The sequence below is a fragment of the Chiloscyllium plagiosum genome, unplaced genomic scaffold (assembly GCF_037043375.1).
Source record: "Chiloscyllium plagiosum isolate Xiang-an unplaced genomic scaffold, Cpla_swu_hap1 HiC_scaffold_31, whole genome shotgun sequence".
NCBI lineage: Eukaryota > Metazoa > Chordata > Chondrichthyes > Orectolobiformes > Hemiscylliidae > Chiloscyllium > Chiloscyllium plagiosum.
The window spans coordinates 49,678,988-49,697,276 of record NW_028270169.1 but is presented as its reverse complement, the minus strand read 5'-3'; the positions used below and the strand labels follow the sequence as shown (position 1 = coordinate 49,697,276).

General features: G+C 45.5%; 1 protein-coding gene across 1 annotated transcript in view; it reads right to left on the bottom strand.

Moving 5' to 3' along the window:
- Positions 1–7,256: 7,256 nt before the first annotated feature.
- tmem120aa (transmembrane protein 120Aa) overlaps positions 7,257–18,289 on the bottom strand; it is a 29,732-nt gene continuing 18,699 nt past the window's right edge. The window contains exons 6-12 of the mRNA XM_043718759.2: positions 16,941–17,030; positions 14,708–14,773; positions 12,687–12,748; positions 10,526–10,618; positions 9,166–9,230; positions 8,200–8,268; positions 7,257–7,384 (exon numbers count right to left, since the gene is read on the bottom strand). Of these exons, the coding sequence (XP_043574694.1) occupies positions 7,268–7,384; positions 8,200–8,268; positions 9,166–9,230; positions 10,526–10,618; positions 12,687–12,748; positions 14,708–14,773; positions 16,941–17,030 (562 nt within the window). The 3' untranslated portion in view covers positions 7,257–7,267. The remainder of the gene's footprint in view (positions 7,385–8,199; positions 8,269–9,165; positions 9,231–10,525; positions 10,619–12,686; positions 12,749–14,707; positions 14,774–16,940; positions 17,031–18,289) is intronic.

Here is an 18,289-nt window from a genome sequence, read left to right as displayed (position 1 = left end):
TCTGTAGTCCTTCCCGAGTTAAATAATATTCAGCTTTTCTTGCTACCAAAGTGAATAACCTCACATTTTCCCATGTTATTTCTTCTCATTATATCCTATCTTCCAAAAATTGTCTGCTTGCTTTATCTATATCTGTCTGTAACCTTTGTGTCATTCTCATTATTTGCCTTCCTACCAACTTCTGTATTATCCATAAACTAGGCAATACTACATTCACTTTCCTTATCATTAATACACATTAAATAATTTGGCCTCATACTGATTCCTGATCCACCCTATTAGTTATGGGTTGTCATCCTGAAAAAGCCCCTCCCATCCTCTATTCATGCTAATATTTTACCTCCAACACAATGGGCTCTTAAGTGGCCTAATGTATGATTGGTTAGCTCAGTTGGCTGGATAGCTGGTTTCAAGGCAGCGTGATGCCATTCCTACACTAGCTGAGGTGAACATGGACACGTGGGGCAGGTCATGAGGGCAGTGCTGAGCTGGAAGGTTGGAACTGGGGTAAGGTGGGGGGAGGGGAAATGAGGAAACTAGTGAAATCCACATGCCCTGGGGTTAGAAGGTCCTGAGGCAGAAAACGAGGCACTCTTCCTCCAGACGTCTGTGGTAAGGGAGTGGCAATGAGGAGGGCCAGGAACTGCATGTCCTCTGCAGAGGGGGAGTTGGCGTTCAGCCACAGGGTGGTGGGGTCAGTTGGTGTGGGTGTCCTGGAGATGTTCTCTGAAGCGCTCTGCAAGGAGGCATCAAGTCTCCCCAATGTAGAGGAGACTGCATTGGGAGCAACGGATACAGTAAATGACATTGGTGGAAGTGCAAGTGAACCTTTGATGGATGTGGAAGGCTCCTTTGGAGCCTTGGATGGAGTTGAGGGGGGAGATGCGGGCACAGGTTTTGAAATTTCTGTGGTGGCAGGAGAAGGTGCCGGTAGGGGAGGGTGGGTTGACGGGGGGGGGGGGGGAGGTGCGTCGACCTGACCAGGTAGCTGCAGAGGGAACGGTCTTTATGGAAAGCAGACAGGGGTGAGGAGGAAAATATATTTCTAGTGGTGGGATCTGTTTGTAGGTGGCAGAAATGGTGGAGGATGATACGATGTGTACGGAGATTGGTGGGGTGGAAGATGAGGACCAGGGGTTCCTGTGCTTGTTGCGGTTGGAGGGGTGGGGTGTGGATGAGATGCACTGGAGGGCATCATCAACCACGTGGGAGGGGATTTTGCAGTCTCTAAAGAAGGAGGCCATCTGGTGTGTTCTGTGGTGGAACAGGTCCTCCTGGGAACTGATGTGGCAGAGGCGGAGGAATTGGGAAGAAGGGATAGCATTTTTACAGGAGGCAGGGTGGGAAGAGGTGTAGTCCAGGTAGCTGTGGGAATTGGTGGGTTTGTAGAAAATGTCTGTGTTGAGTTGGTCACCATTGATGGAGGTGGAGAGGTCCAGGAAGTGGAGAGAGGTGTCAGAGATGGTCCAGGTGAACTTAAGGTCGGGTTGGAATGTGTTGGTGAAGTTGATGAACTATTCAACGTCCTTTTGTGAGCAGGAGGTGACGCTGATGCAGTCATCACTGTAGCGGAGGAAAAGGTGGGGAATGGTGTCGGTGTAACTATGGAAGATGGACTGTTCCACATAACCAACAAAGAGTCAGGTATAGCTGGGCCCATGCGGGTGCCCATGGCTACCCCTTTCGTCTGGAGGAAGTGTGAGGATCGGAAGGAGAAATTGTTAAGGGTGAGGACCAGTTCAGCCAAATGAGTTTGTCGGTGGAAGGGTACTGTTGGGGATGTCGGGAGAGGGAGAAACGAAGGCCTTGGAAGCCCTGATCATAGCGGATGGAGGGATTGGTTGTCCATGGTGAAGATGAGGCTTTGGGGGCCAGGGAAACTGAGGTCTTGGAGGAGGTGGCAGGCTTGGGTACATATGTGGGGATTTCCTGGACTAGGGAGGATAGGACAGTATTGGGGTACGTGGAGATGAGTTCGATGGGGCAGGAACAGGCTGAGACAATGGTTTGGCTGGGGTGGTCAGGCTTGTGGATCTTTGGTAGGAGGTAGAATTGGGTGGTGCGGGGTTCCCGAACTATGAGGTTGGAAGCTGTGGGTGGGAGATCCCCTGAGGTGATGAGGTTGTGTATGATCTAGGACATGATGGTTTGGTGATGGGAGGGTGGGGTCATGGTCGAGTGGGGGGGTTAGGAGGAGGTGTCCTCGAGTTGGCATCTGGCTCCAGCGGTGTAGAGGTCAGTGTTCCAAACTATCACTGCACCCCCTTTATCCACTGGTTTGATGGTGAGGTTGGGATTGGAGCAGAGGGAGTGGAGGGCTGCGTATTGTGAGGGTGAGAGGTTGGAGTGGGGGAAGGGGGTAGACAGATTGAGACGGTTAATGTCTCAGCTGATACCCTGTCAACACCTTCTGAAATATATCCACCGCTTCCCTTTATCTAGCCTGCTTGATACCACCTCAAAAAAATTCAGGAATGTTTGTCAGGCACGATTTCCCCTTGCTGATGCCATCTAACTCTACTTAATCATATCATGTCTTTCTAATGCTCTGCTATTACATCCTTTATTATATACTAATGTTTTCCCAATAACAGACATTAAGCTAACTGGACTGTATTTACCTGTTTTATTTTCCCTCTCCCTTATTGAATACAGGTTATATGTTGGCAATTTTCCAGTCCTCTACATCTTTTCCATGATCAAAGAATTGTTTGAAGTTTAGCATCAGTATGTTCACATCTCTGTAGCTACTGCCTTCAAAATCCATCAAGTTCAGGGCACCTTTTAGACCCATGAGTTTCCTCTAGAGATAGTTATTGTTTCCTCCCTCCCTCCCTCTTTAACCCCCTGAATTATTTACTATTTTTGGAATGCTACTACGGTCCTCTACTGTGAATATTGATGCAAAGTATCAACTCTTCTGCCATTTCCCAATTCCCCATTATCACTTTCCCCAACCTCGTTCTTTATGGGATTTCTGTTCACTTTTGCCTCTCTCTTCCTTTTTAGATATGTAAATAAGCTCTTACTGTCTCTTATGTTACTTGGTCAATTGTTCTCATACTTTACTTTCTCCTATTTCTTTCTCTTCATCTTTTATAGGTTTATAAAACTTTCCCAATCCTCTGATTTACCATTAATATTTGCACCATAATATCTTTCTTTTTGCCAATGATGTTAAATTGATCAATTTATCCCCTTCCTAGAATCCTCCTTTCTCAGTGGGATATATTGTATCCTGAACCATTGTTTAAATGTCTGTCATTACGCTTCAACTACCTTTTCTGCAAAAATATCCCAGTCCAGTACAATCTTGTATTAATATGGAAAATATTTATGAAACAGACTCTTCGGTCCAACTCGTCGATGCTGATTAGATATTCAAAATTAATCTAGTCCCATTTGCCAGCATTTGGCCATATACCTCTAAATCCTTCCTACTCACGTACCCATCCAGATGTCTTTTAAATGTTGTAACTGTACCAGCCTCCACCTTCTGCAAGAAAAAGTTGCCTCTTTTAAATCTTTCTACCTTGCCTTAAATCTATGCCTTCTTGTTTTGGACTCTCCTATCCTGGGGAAAGACCTTAACTATTCCCCATATCCATGCCTCTCATGATTTTTATAAATTTCTCAGCCTCTGACACTCCAATGGTAATAGCACCAGCCTATTCAGCCTCTCCCTATAGCTCAAACCCTCCCAACCCTGGCAACATCCTTGTAAATCTTTTCTGAGCCCTTTCATAACATCTTTCCAATAGCAGGGAGACCTACTGTGAGGATGGGGGGTGGGGTAGATGTTTTCTTGTTGGGGTTAACTAATAACTTTCTTTTAAGCTATTATTTCTAACTATTGAATCAATGCAAAAGGCCCATGGGTTTCTCTAGTACCTCCTTTCAATGAAGAACTACTTGGAAATTAATCTGGGGGCGGGGGCGGGGCGGGGGGGATAGTGGGTCAGCTTGCTTCAAAATAAAATCTTGTAAAACTTTGTTGAGAGACAAAAGGCATTGCTAAAGTAGTCTGCCACAGAATGAAAATTAAGCTGCACCAATGCATTTTCTCATTTCAAAGTATTAAGTGTGAGCTATTGATGTGTAGCTAAATATTATTTTAGCTTGCCTTTAAGGCAATAGAGTAGTAAAAGGCTGCTTCCTATTTAAAAGAAAATTCAGAGACCAGGATAATATCTGGAAACATGTTTTTGCACAACTAGTGAAAAATTGGAATTTTTATTTCCCCCCCCCCCCGCCCCAAAACACACCCAGTTAATAATTTCAAAACTTTATTTAATAGGGACAATTTGCACAATACTCTTCCCATGTTCAGGAATGTAAACACTACTCCCCAGTGAAACTGCAATTTACGTACAGCTATCAGTGCAGAGCAGTCACTACTCCAATTCGAGAGGATTAAGAATGAACATATGAGAGTAAACCTCCAGCGCAACATCAGGAGTATTGTACAGTGTCACTACCACAACAGGACTGGCTGGACAGTGGACTGTGCCTTTGGCATTAACCTGTAGCACAGCTCAAACTAAACAAGATCAAAGGTTAGTTTTTTGAACAAATATTGCTGCAAGTTAATGAATAGAAAACTGATCGTTATTGAAAATACAAGAAAGTAATGAAATGTAAGATTCAAGTAAAATCAGTCTGTAATCATTGGAAAGAGAAACACAAGTATCACTTCTGCAAAATGAAGATGGTTAAAAGCTTGAAGTCAGAATTCAACAGCTGTGATGGTTTTTGTAATCAAATTATTGAATGTTTTTCAAGAGTTGGGATGGGGAGAAAGTGGGTATTGAGTTGGATGATCAAGCCATGATGGGATTGAATGGGAAAGCAGGCTTGAAGGGTTGAGTGAGTCAAAAATTCCTGATGAAGAGCTTATGCTTGAAACGTCGACACTGCTGCTCCTCGGATGCTGCCTGGCCTGCTGTGCTTTTCCAGCACCACACTCTTGACTCTGATTTCCAGCATCTGCAGTCCTCACTTTCTCCTTGAAGGGCTGAATGGCCTGCTCCTATTATTTTCTCTGCTTCTGAAACTCTATCAGAAGGCGACACTAAAATAACCAATTGACGCATTCAAGGGGAAACTAATCATGTGATTGAGAATGGATGAGCTGAATACAATGATGAGGTCAGGGTGGGTGCAGACTCACATCGATAACACACACACACACCTACCTACAAGTTGGGTTGAACTGTTTATTGCGATATATTCAAGTCATTCATGAATCTGGAAACAAGTCCCGGCCTATAACGCTGGATCAGGTTACAAGGACAGAGGGCTCTGACGTTGCACTGTGCACCCAGGAGCAGTTTCAGCAGATATGCTCCGTCCTGCTCAAAAAGGTACTGCCCTAGACAGAAGGTCCACCACCCATCAGTCAGTCACCCGTAAATTGCCAGCTCCCCAGAGCCGGTGGATTTGGCACCAGTTGGTCAGGAGGTTCACTGTGGTGCCACAATGATCTGGTGCCTCGGGGGCTCCTGTGAGAGTCCCCTCTCTGCTGCCTCTAGATCACCATCAGCCTAATGACCATCCAGATCATTGCTTGGATCAGTTGGGGGCCGTCAGTATCTCAGTGCCAGCTACATCAGAGAGCACACATGCCCCTGCCTCACAATACCCTCCTCCAGCAGTGTGGCCAGAGACCTCCCTGTAGGCTGTGAGGCCAGAACATTGAAAAAACAGTGTCTGCCACTTGACCTTCCCTTGTTAACTCCTGCACAGCTTGCCCGGGCTCTGGAATGTGCTGGGGGTCTCCCAGCCCAGGAACCTGACTGAGGGCCATGTCTGGGGACCCTAGGTTCGGATCCTCACCCAGAGAAGCACTGCTATCCTCACTCCACAGCATTACACACTCTCCATCTGTTGCCCCTCCTGCTGCACCCCCTCCTGTTGCTCTCACTCCACCTCCTGCTGGCCAGTTGAGGTAAATGCACCTGCACCACTGCACTGTGCAGAGGTCCTCTGGGACAATGAAGGCTCTGTGGACTCTCCCTCCACCGAGGGGGCTGGCACAGGATGAATTTGCTCCCACCTCCACTGCCAGTCCCATAGGCAATGCAAGTTGGCACTCTAGTTTAATGAGGCCCATAGAAGATGGTAGGTGTAGAGCACCAGGTTGCACTGGGCAGGATTTTCCTCCATGTCGCTTGCCAGAGGATTGAGTTATAAAAGGGCTGTCAGTATGCCCAGTCTCACCATGTCTAACAACCTGACACAACTACAGCCCTACAGTATCCTAGTTCGGCCTTTTCCAGTAGGCACAGGTCATGGAAGGTCAGAGCCACTGCCTGGGTGTTGTGAGGCACGGGCATGATGTACAAGCAGCCTGCCCTCCCTCGCCTATTTGGAAATGACTCTGCTCAGGAGATATCTTCACTGATGTGCCCCTGAAAAGGAGGAAGAGAGTGACTGACTCCTCAGTGATGCAGCTGAGCAATCAGGGTTAGTGTGTAGGCCTGTTACTACATGGAGGCCTGTCTGTCAGGCAATCATTACCATTCCCTTCCACCTCTCGTCAGGAGATTGAACTGCTGGTACCTCTGGCCCACTATGTTCCTGGGTGACTGTTCCACAGCCAATCTACCGCCATCCAGGCCCATTCTCCCAACAGATACCAAGAAAAGAATTTCCCACCTCTTGCTGACAGCTTACATCAATGGAACCCTTGGTGTTGCCTGGGGAACACCAGCCCAATGCCAACCTCACTCTCCTGTGACCAGTGCTCGGTGATCAGTAAGCCAACCGTGATGCCGGATCTGGGATTGGGAAACCATGGGATCGTCTCAGGTCAAGGTCCTTCGGTCTGAATCAGCCACCAACCCAAAATGTTAATGGCCCGTCCCTCTCCACTGTGAGTTCCTGAGCTTTTCCAACACTTTGTTTCTAATTTTCACAATGGTCCCATTACTGAAAGAGAGAAGCTGCGTTGATGTTTATTGTTTCAATCTCCACACAGTGGCTTCCCCCAGTCACTTCCTATCTCTGGATCATTTTACCTCAGTTGATGAGCAGTAGCTGGGGGGACAGGAACATTAGAGTGCTTCTGGGATGCTGTATCAAGCAGGTCTGTACAATTTTGTTGGTGGGTATTTTGAGTAGAAACAGATCTTGCCTTGACATACTCCCCAGGCACACAGCTCATGTGTGGGCCCCAGTGCCCAGTAGCAACACAATGTGCACTTTCTGCAATTCTTCAATGCAAAAATTAGAATCAAATCAAGTCTTCTGCTCTCTTTCTCGTGTTTCACAATTGTTTATTGACATTTTTCTCCCTCTGTTTCTGTTTTTGGTAGATGACGCGAACGGTCGTTAGAAAATTTCCAAGGAACAGGACGAGAAATGCGAGGCCACACATAGAAACCTACAACAAAGAGAGAAGGTCACACACAGCAGGTCAGGCTGAGGCACCATATTCAAATCACACACTGGCTCAGAAACAGGCACAGGGGTGATAAAAGGCTACATGCACCAGTGGTGAGGCGATGGCCTAGTGGTCATATCGCTGGACTGTTAATCCTGGGGACCTGGGTTCAAATCCTGCCATTGCATGTGGTGGAATCTGAATTTAATTAAAAATCTGAACCATGCATCGATTGTTGGAAAAACCCTTCTGATTCACTAATGCCCTTAAGATAAGGAAATCTGCCATTCTTAGCTGGTCCGGCCTCCGTATGACTCCAGGCCCACAGCAAAATGGTTGACTCTTAACTCCTCTCTGAGCAATTAGGGATGGGCAATAAATGTTGGCCTCGCCAGTGACACCTTCATCCCATGAATGAATAAAAAAAAAACAGAAGCTCAAAGCTTGGTCAACAAACAGCACAGGGTTAGGTCACCAATATGTTCGCAAAAACACTCAACATCTGAATATCTCGCAGGACAAGACTTCAGCTGAGAGGGATTAGTGTTTACAAGACCATCCAGTGAACGGTCTTAATGAACAGTATACAGGGACACAGCTAAATGTATTTAATCAACTCCTGGTCCATTATATTGGGAATGCACAGCTCTCTCCTTTATAATCAGCATTCACATTTCCTACACCGTTAGAGATTTCTTTCCCATAGCTTAACCCCAGTACATTTAATAATGTTTTAATACGTTTACTGATGGGTCTCACACACAAGGTACCTCTCCCAGCAGACTAACCATTTAAAGTTCGAACCCCATGCTCACCTGCCATTCTTTACAGTCTGGGTGGTTGGTTAGTCTGAACAAGGTGATTGCATTATAAAGCTGCCAGAACTGCAAAGGGGGAAAGAACAACATCACGTTAATGAGCAGCTTTTCCCAGATTTGCCCATGTGCCAACTTGTGAAAATTGAGTGTGGCATCACGACTGTGAAAGATATGCAACACATTCCCGATCTGCGGACTCTGTCCGAGAGGAAATCGAGATCTGGTGCCAAGCGTCGTCTCGTGGGCCTGAGTACAGCTTTTGTCATCTCTAATTTCCTTCTTTCTTTCCTACGGCATCTCAAAGCTGTTGACTTTATTGGAGACATTACCACCCAGCCCGGCAGCCCCTGCAAATGTCGGTTCTCTGTCTGCAAGGCCAGGGGCCCTGGGTATTAGACAGGCCTGTGACAGTGAAATCATTAAGCCTCCAATTTTGCCTCAGCCCATGCTCCGGGAACTGGGTACTAAGTGAGGCTTACTGAATCGGAAGATCCTGAGAGTGGCGGTACTGACAGAGCAGATGCTGAGTGCATGTCCCTCCGTGTGGGGAATCCAGAACCATTCCAAAGTGAGGTCTCTCCCATTTAAGACACTGAGGAGGAAATGCTTTTCAGAAGTTTGTTAATCTTTGGAATTCTGGTAAAGGTTTGATCTATAATGGAGTCAGATCTTCGAAAGGAAGATGGGCAGTAAAATGGAGCGAAGGTCACCATCAGATCAGCCACGATCTTACTGCATAGTAGAGTGGGATTGACGGTTCACTGGTGGTCGGGGGGGTTGACACTGTGGTTGATGTTTCCTGACCAAAGCTGGCAGTACGGAGACCGATATCACTGCAGTCAACATGACCCTCTGCTGAGCTCATGCAGGTACAATGGTAGCCAGGAGAGAGTTGTGGGGATCTTGGCTTCAGTCTCAACTCCAACAATGGATACAAAAAGCAAAATACTTCAAAGGACTTACATGGCCAAAGAACAGGAACGGAAGAAGAAATGTCAGACCTCTCCACATCCAAGATTGGAAACCTTCTGTAAATACAAACCCACAGCGCTGGGTTAGTCCAGGCAAGTGGGAATCTCTGCGTTCTTCCCAGAGACCTCTTCCAGGTCAACTATTCACTGTTTGATTTGGCCACGCAAAGTAAAAACACAGCCTACACACACACACTCTCCTGCATCACTCCTACCTCAACGTCACACCAACAGCACTTGGCAACAGCTTACGCAGCAAAGCCCCTCCATGTGCTTCAGCCAAATGGAGGTGGGTGGTCGAGAGGGGGGGGAAATCAGTCCTCAGTGGGGTCAAAGGTCAGTCGATACCAACACAGTCAGTCAGTCAAGGGGCCATTTCCTACGTGCACTCCGATTACTAGTTCCACTTCCAATTAGGCATTAAATTAAATTAATTTGATAAAGACTTAATCTTTAGTGGATGATGTGGGTTGGTGATCTCGATGAAGTTAACCAGTGTAAACTACAGTTACAGTCTGTCAATGGCTGCTAGAACTGCTGAAGCATTGTAAATGATCCAATTGATTTCCTCATTCTCTTCCCACTTAGACCCTTCAGAATAAATTGATCCTGAACAGCCAGTGATGTTAAATTACTCAGTGATGATTTAACCATCTTGATTAACATAACCATGATGCTGTTAAAGGTTAGGTCTGGGTCCACCACACTCTGGATCTGTTGAGCTGTGGTATGACTGCACAAGCCCCCTCCTTTTGAGTTCCTTTTCTGCTGCTGTCCCTGTAGTGCCTGCAACTTTTCAGTGACCCTCCCCACCATGGAGCTCCATAATGTAATGACGTTTGTTCCCAATTTACTCCCAGAGCTTATGACTTCAGAAATGCCCAGGACCTGGTGGACCCTACACACTGGTCATGTAGAAACCAACCTGTGTGACTTGCTGCTCTCTCCTCCTGCCTGAGCTCCCAATCCCCTCCTATTCGCTCTGAGCTCTGATCCTACTGACCCACACTGCTGACACCGTTCCCTCAGTGATTCAGTCCCATGGAGCCTAACCACAGACGTGAGTTGCTAACTTTCCCGGGAACACTATGGGCTGCCCTTTTGATAATTATCTGGTGAGCAAGTGCTCAGGGCTGACCATGACTCATCGTCTAGGCTGATCCAGCAGGGCAGCCCCAGGATAGAGCCTGACCAGCTCCCTGGGTGACCTCCCTGTCATCCTAGGGCTGTCTGAACTTGACATGTGGGAGGCCCAGGTGACTGACTGACCATGGCCAACAGACTATTCACATTCCATACCAGCCCCCTCCCATTGCTAATCCAATCATCACAGAGTAAGTGAGTGCACTCACCTACCGTCAGGTCCATGTTATGTCTCTCTCCCAGGGCTCGGAGTCTGTACAGGCAGCCACTCTGATAATAATACTGTAGGAACTGCACAAAGCCTACACAATACAAACAGAGTGAGTGAGCTGACAGCCCAGATATACACAGCCAGAAAGCAACCCCTGTATACCCCTCTCCTAGCAGGAACTGGACAGGTTTGCTGCTGGCCCTTGTTGTATTGCTGAACCATGAAATACTAAATTGGGCACTTCGACTGGATTATTGCTGAAGCATATGCAAATGGTGGGAGGGGCAGACGGGATTCCAGGATTCATGACCTCATTCCCAGCAGCATTGATTTTCATGGTCCAGGTTCCAAGTCCACACCTTGTAGGCCTGACCTGACCAGCTCCATTATAATGTGTCCTAACACACTGCAATGATCACAGAGTGAAAAATCACACAACACCAGGTTATAGTCCAACAGATTTAATTGGAAGCACACTAGCTTTCGGAGCGAGGCTCCTTCATCAGGTGTTGTGTGATTTTTAACTTTGTACACCCCAGTCCAACACCGGCATCACCAAATCATCACAGAGTGAGACAGCTTCACTGTGATGTGAGATTTAGGAGCTCTCAGAGGAACATGAACCTGGATTTGGGAACTTATCCAAAAGTATGTTCAATAGCTCTCACCCAAGTCCCTCTCACAAGCCATCATGGCCTCCATGACCACTCAATATTAACAGTCTCACACACATCCCCAGTCCCAATCTACTTCATTGTAAACTCAGACCAATTAAACCATCAGCTCAGTCAAAATTCTGTTCTGACAAGTGAACAGTTTACTTGGTTGACAACTCAAAGCGGTTATAGCACATTGTTCTTCATAGGGTTTCTTTTGTCAAGGTCTCACATCTGTTTCACCAAGATTAGCCTCTGTTGGTGATACTTTAAAAAAGGACTAAAAAAAGTGTGTTGCTGGAAAAGCACAGCTGGTCAGGCAGCATCCGAGGAGCAGGAGAGTCGACGTTCCAGGCATAAGCTCTTCATCAGGAATTCCCGATGAAGGGCTTATACCCAAAACATCGATTCTCCTGCTCCTCGGATGCTGCCTGACCTGCTGTGCTTTTCCAGCACCACATTCTCGACTCTGATCTCCAGCATCTGCAGTCCTCACTTTCTCCCATTTTAAAAGGTTGTCACTTTTGTAAGATTGTAGGGAGAGTAGTTTGGAGTCAGTATTGTTCTGAATGGAACACAATGGCAGAGGCTGATGGCAGGTCCAGAAGAGATCGATTTTCTTCAGAAGGTAAACTTTCTGCAATACTACATTGATCAAGGGGTCTGTGTTTCAGAAGAGTCGGTCACTCTGGATGCAAGTTCACCAAAAGAGATGGGGAAGGAGATCACTCCCAATCTTCTGCTGATTCAGTGACTTGTCGTGGATGGCCAATGAACCCCATTCTTGTCCCATCACATGACCATTACAGGCAAACCATGCTGCCACGCAGAAAGCCCAATCAGCTCTTCCTGTCCTATCCAGCTAACAGCTCGCTTCTGGTGATTGTGACAGAGAGAAGAATGTGGCCCACGACTCAGTCAAATGATTCAATGGGAATCTTTAATCTCCCAAACATCTGAAAGGATGGTGTCTCGGACAATATGGACTCAGTACTGCGCGGGAAGAGTCCAGCTGCTGCTATGTTGGTGACCACTCTTACACCACGGACCCCTCATGCTAATAGCTGGAGAATTATTGGGGCTGCACCATTGCAGGGGGGGAGGGGGGGTTTAATTTACTCTGAGCTGGCCCCCTTTGCAGATATATGGCTATGTCCAGTTTGTGTTCGAGGCCCTTACACTCCATTTCCCCAAAACACGGCAACACAAGACCGCAGCCAATCGAAAACACAAGGTGGAGATTGGATAGAGGAATGTCACACTAACAAACAGAACAGAAACATCATTGCACTCTGTGTAGGATTACTCTGTACCTGACCTATAGTTACACGCTCTCAACACTCACCCCAGAGCTGACAAGGAGTGTATATCTTATACCACTGGGCGAAAGGGAATCTTCAGGAGTTAGGAATAGAGCAGAAGGCACTGAATAATTAATTAAAATATATTTTTTTATATAAGAAAAGGAAGAAAAAGAGGAAGTTGAACATTGAATGTACTTACTCTGATACATAGAAAACGAAAGAAATTGGTTTCGAAATATCTGATACATTTTTGAATCTGGCCTGAAAAAGACAAAGGTGAATCAGTAATGGGGCATTGATGGGTGTGTGAGGATTTCCACAGGAATCCTGTACCTGATGAATGAAGGCTGGTCGGCTGTGTGTGGGTTAAACAGTCATTAACCTCAGTAATTGTCACGCCAGGTTATCAATACACAGCAGCAACCATGCAGAGTCCACAGTGTAGACACTACCATCTCCCAAATTCCCTCCCTCTGTCCCTTCAGGGCTCTGCTGTCTTATTCTTGGAGACTGAGGGGACATCCGCAGGAGAGATAACGAGAGTGCATGCAAGAAAGAGCAACAGAACGAGCGAGAGATTGAGAGCACGAGTGAGAGAGCAAGTGAGAATGAAAAAGAGAGACTGAGCGCGAGAGAGCAACGGACAGCATGAGTGAAACAGACAGCAAGACAGATAGAGTGCACAAGAGAGTGAAAGAGAGCAAGAGAGACACACACACTCACAATGGGGGGGGGGGGGGGAGACAGTCAGAGACACAGTGGGGGGGGGAGAAAGAGAGTGAGGGGGAGACAGAGACGGAGGAGACAGTGTGAGAAAGGGCAGGAGACAATGTGGGGGGGGGGGGGAGAGAGACAGTGAAGGGGGGAGAGAGTGTGTGGGGGGAGACAGTGAGAAAGGGGTAACATTTCTGTGTAATGTTCCTTAGAAATAAAGCCCAGGTTATACAATATCATCTGTATCTCATGGCCTCACTTGCCTTTGTAAAAGTACTGAAGTTACATTTGAAATAGTACAGACACTCTCCTGTCCAAAGAGTTTGCACCAGGTGTTCACTGTTTGGATGATACAGTGGAAGGCTGTATCACTCAGAACGCAGGGTCTGGAGCTCCACATTGGTCACATGGGGGAAGTGTTGCTGAACTGCTGACCTCAGACCTGCTGCTCCCATTCAGAGCACCCATGGCACCCCTATGCTCTGAATCCCACCATGCAGCAGTTTCCTCAACAAGCCAATCATTTGTCTTCATTCTCATTTGTTTCAGCTCCAGCTACTGTCTTTTGGCAGCCTACATCAACAAACATTTCCCGTTCTGAGGAATGCTCACCGGACCCGAAACTTTAACTCTGATTTCTCTTCACAGATGCTGTTTGAGCTTTTCCTGCAACTTCTGTTTTTCTTTCAGCAAACATTTCCCTGTCTTAACAAACCCACATTGGCTCCCTCTAATCAGTTGAAAGCTCCATCCTTAATTCTATACTCCTTAATTCTATACTTTCCTGAAGACACGGTGGTGCAGTGGTAGTGTCCCTTTACCTCCAGGCCAGAAAACATTAGGTTCACTTTCCCCTTCAGGGGCTTCTTGGCCACAGAGGGTGCATTTGTAACACAGCCAGTCAGGTGATCAGTCTGAAAGCCATTCCAATAGGTGGTAACAGTAGGCAAGTCTCCTGGGCGGCCATATTTGACACAACGTGGCATCCCTCACAAGCTACTCCCTCTGATGACAGGATAGCAACCGCTTCCAGGGAGAAGTCACATGATGGATACAGGCCAAAGCAGGGATCTTACATGCTACTGGGAGTGTGAAGAGAAAGGAAGGATTTCCTCACTGCAGTGGGCTTTAACAGTGGAGAAACACACATGATTTTCTAATTTAAAGAACATTTTCAGAATTGGGAGAAAGTAGCTTGGGCACCTACATTGTTTTCACCTGTATCTTCTCACCCCCCCCCCCCCCCAAAAAAAACTCAGATGGAGAATGTCTGGTTGGGGAGATTTCTCACTCTTCAGTGCCATTATTTCCTGCATTATTGTGACTGAGTGAAAATTTGAGAAAGGATCAGATTCAATAGTTTTGGAAGAAAGAATCCAAACTAAGTAACAAGCACCACAGACAACAAGGGGAGATAAAGCATTAAACCACAGCGGGTTATTCAGAAACCTGCTTCTCAACTTCCCTAGATTGTACACTGCAACGGTTTCATTAGACTGTACTTACCAGGTCAGCATAACTCCAGACAGGAAAGCTGAAACATAATGATGCATTACCCACCAGCCTTTAATCCTGTGGAAACATAAATAAAAGTCTCAATCAGTACATGACAATTATATTCTATAGCAGATTGAGAAACTGTCTCACACAATACTAAAAAGCGATTCTGAACTCTTATTTCTGTGTTTTTCTAATTGATTGCTAGACTTTCTATTTATTTATTTTTCTAATGTTTTCCCCCCGAAGAATTTGTTCTGATGTTGCTGTACCTTGCTACCTAAGATGTGAGTACATGTGTTAATAAAGCTTATTCTAAACGGATTTCAATTCACAACCGTGCTAACTAAATCAGAACAACAGAAGACTTGAGACACTTCAGGTTTAAGCATTAGCCTTGCAAGAGGCTGGGAGTGTGTGAGAAAGAAGAGGATACAAAGGAGATGACTAAAATATATTAGGATTATCAATGGCTCTCCAATGGGTTTGGAGTCCTACAGGTAGCCATTGGACAGTGGAAAGGCTATCTAGCGACCTCTGCTGGGAAGTGTGAGCATTTGTATGCCAGTTGAAGATTGCAGATGATGCCAGATCTGCTGAGATTTTCCAACAACTCTTTTCTTTTTGTTTCTGATTTCCAGCATCCGCAGTCTTCTTTTGTTTTTTTTTTATTTTGTGTGTTAAAGACTGCTGTGTTCTTTCCACAGTCTAATGCTCACAAGGAAACTAGCAACATGGGTAAAGGAAGAACAGTCTCATAGCACCAAAACTGAAGTAATAGATTCAGAGAAACTGCAGGAGGACTATAGTATACAAAACATCTTTGTACAGTCCAACCTCATTTCATCCTTTTCACTTTTGTTTTCATGAAAGAAATTAGGGGCAGACAATGATGCTTCTAGATTGCGTGTGTAGGTTGTTTATAGTACTGTAACAACAGAATTGATGCATCCCAATAACATATGGGAATGTACCCATCTGAATCAAATCCATATTTACCTCTGCTTCATTTTAAAACTGAGAATGCAAGGAAAAGGGCTTATAGGATAAGAGATAGTTTAAGATTGAAGAGATTCACCAGGCTGGGACTTTTTTCACTGAAGTGTAGGAGGTTGAGAGGTGACTTCAGAGAGGTTTATAAAATCGTGAAGGATACAGATACAGTTGATGGCAGTTGTCTTTTCCCCAAGATGAGGAATTGCAAGATTTAGGGGGCACATTTCTATGGTGAAAGGAAAGAGGGTTAAAAAAAAAGGCAATTTTTTTTTACAGAGGGCGGCTCATCTCCTGAGGAAGTATTGGATGTGGGCACAATTACAACATTTAAAATACATTTGGATAAGTGCATGAATGGCAAAGGTTTGGAGGGATATTGGCCAGGAGCAGGCAGGTAGGACTAGTTTAGTTTGGGATTATGGTTGGCATGGACTGGTTAGACCAAAGGGTCTGTCTCTGTGTTGTCTGACTGTATGATCAGGCAGCAACAAGAGTGCTTGTCAAATTGCAGAGAATTCTAAACTCCAAGGAAACAGTAAGTTTGCAGAGACACTGCGATAGATTTTGATTTCAACACAGTTATAAGAACTTCATATTATACATAAGTAAAAAAGCACTTAGGAAAAACACAGGGAAAGCTCAGGAGGTACACAGCAATATTGACAAACTGGTGAAGAAGGGCTTATGCCCAAAACGTCGATTTTCCTGTTCCTTGGATGCTGCCTGACCTGCTGCGCTTTTCCAGCAACACATTTTCAGCTCAAACTGGTGATAAGCCTTGTTGAAATGGAGGCAATAGTGTCCAGAAGTTAAAAAGAGATTTTTTTCAAGAGCAAATATTTTCTTTGGTGCTTTTTGTTTTCAGTTCACAGGATGTCAGCCTCGCATGGAAGGCCAGCCCTCGTTGCCTATTCCAAACTGTCCTTGGAGTGCAGTTAATAGTCAACCACAGTGCAGTGGGTCAGGAGAGATATGTAGGCCATAAGGATGGCAGATTTCCTTCCCAGAAGAGCATTAGTGAAGCAGATGGGGTTTTATGACACTGATAGTCACCATTAACAAGACTAGCTTTCAAACCCAATGATTAAGGAATTTTAATTCTGCTGCTGTTGTGTGATTTGAACCCATGCCCACTGAGCATTTAGCTGAATTGCTAGTCCAGTGATACGACCACTATATCACGGTCACCCAAAGAGTCAGAGGGATGAGATAACTTTGCTGGGTTTTCCAGAGTTCCACCTCTTACCTGGATCCATTGTTGATGAGGATGCTCTCTCGAATTGTAAGTGTACAGTAGTACCATACCAAGAGGAAGTTGAACACAGAATCTACCACCCTGCACAAGAACAAAAACAGGCAAAAGAAGGTTTAACAACCTACTTCAAAACATTGGAATCACCAATAAACTGAGTGTCAAACAGGTTTATCAGAATTAAAGGTTAACGGGCACTCACAGCGTGAATCATAGTGATGTACTTTCTCTCCACAGATGCTACCAGATCTGGTGAGTTTTCCACCAATTCCCTGCTTTTATCAGATTTCTGGCGTCGACAGTTCTTTGTTTTATCATAGTGACTGTGCTGCATATGAGAATATAATCTAAATCTGTACTAAACCCCTGATAGAGAAATGGTGAGCAAGTACTTTGTACAGCAGATAACAGGCCTATCTCAATACCACTGCAAGTTTATTCAGACAGTAGCCCTGCCAGGAAGATAGCAGCTTTGACCCTTGGTCTATAAATTAGCAAAGCTCAGTTTCAGCAATAGAACTGGTGTTGTAATTGGTCTCAGTATGAATGAAACAGAAAGACAAAATAAAGAATCCCCAAAGATTCAATGCTTGGGTACCTTTCAAATAATGCGCGTCATGATGCATGTCATAACGTGTAGAAAGGAGGCCTTTTAGCTGACTGACTTTCTCCAGAGCAATCCAGTCAGTCCCATTCCCCTCACTCCACCCTTATAACTGCTGCATGTTTTATTCCTGCAAGGACCTTCTGAAACTGGTGATAGTCTTCACCTGCACCTCCCTTGAGAGCATCCCAATCCCAATTGTTACAATGTGCTGCAGAGAAAGGTTTTTCCTTTTAAAATGACATCCCCATCCAGTGCTAGGTGGGTTGGCCATTAGAAATTCAGGGTTACAATGATAGGATAGAGGTATGGGTGTGGGTGGGATGTTCTTCAGAGGGTCAGTGGAGACTTAATGGGCCGAACAGCCTCTATCTACACAGTAGGGATTCTATGATTAATTCTGTGTTACTGAGATTTGTAGCATTAATTGCTTTTCTGATCTAGATTTCTGAATCTAGATTGTTATGATCTCATACACCTCTATGAGAGATCCCCTCGCTCTCCTTTGTTCCAAGGTGAACAAAGCTGTTCCCAGCTTCTAAAACCGAATGTTGTGGTTAAATTCCTTCAACCTTGGGATCAGGCTGGGGAATCTCCACTATAACCTCTCAAGCAGCCTCATACATCCTCCCTACAGCGTGGTGACCAGAATGAGACTCAACATTCTAACCGTGGCCCAGCACAGCTTTAGAAAAGTTCAGCACAACATCTTTGCTATTGGACTCAATCTTTTCAGGCA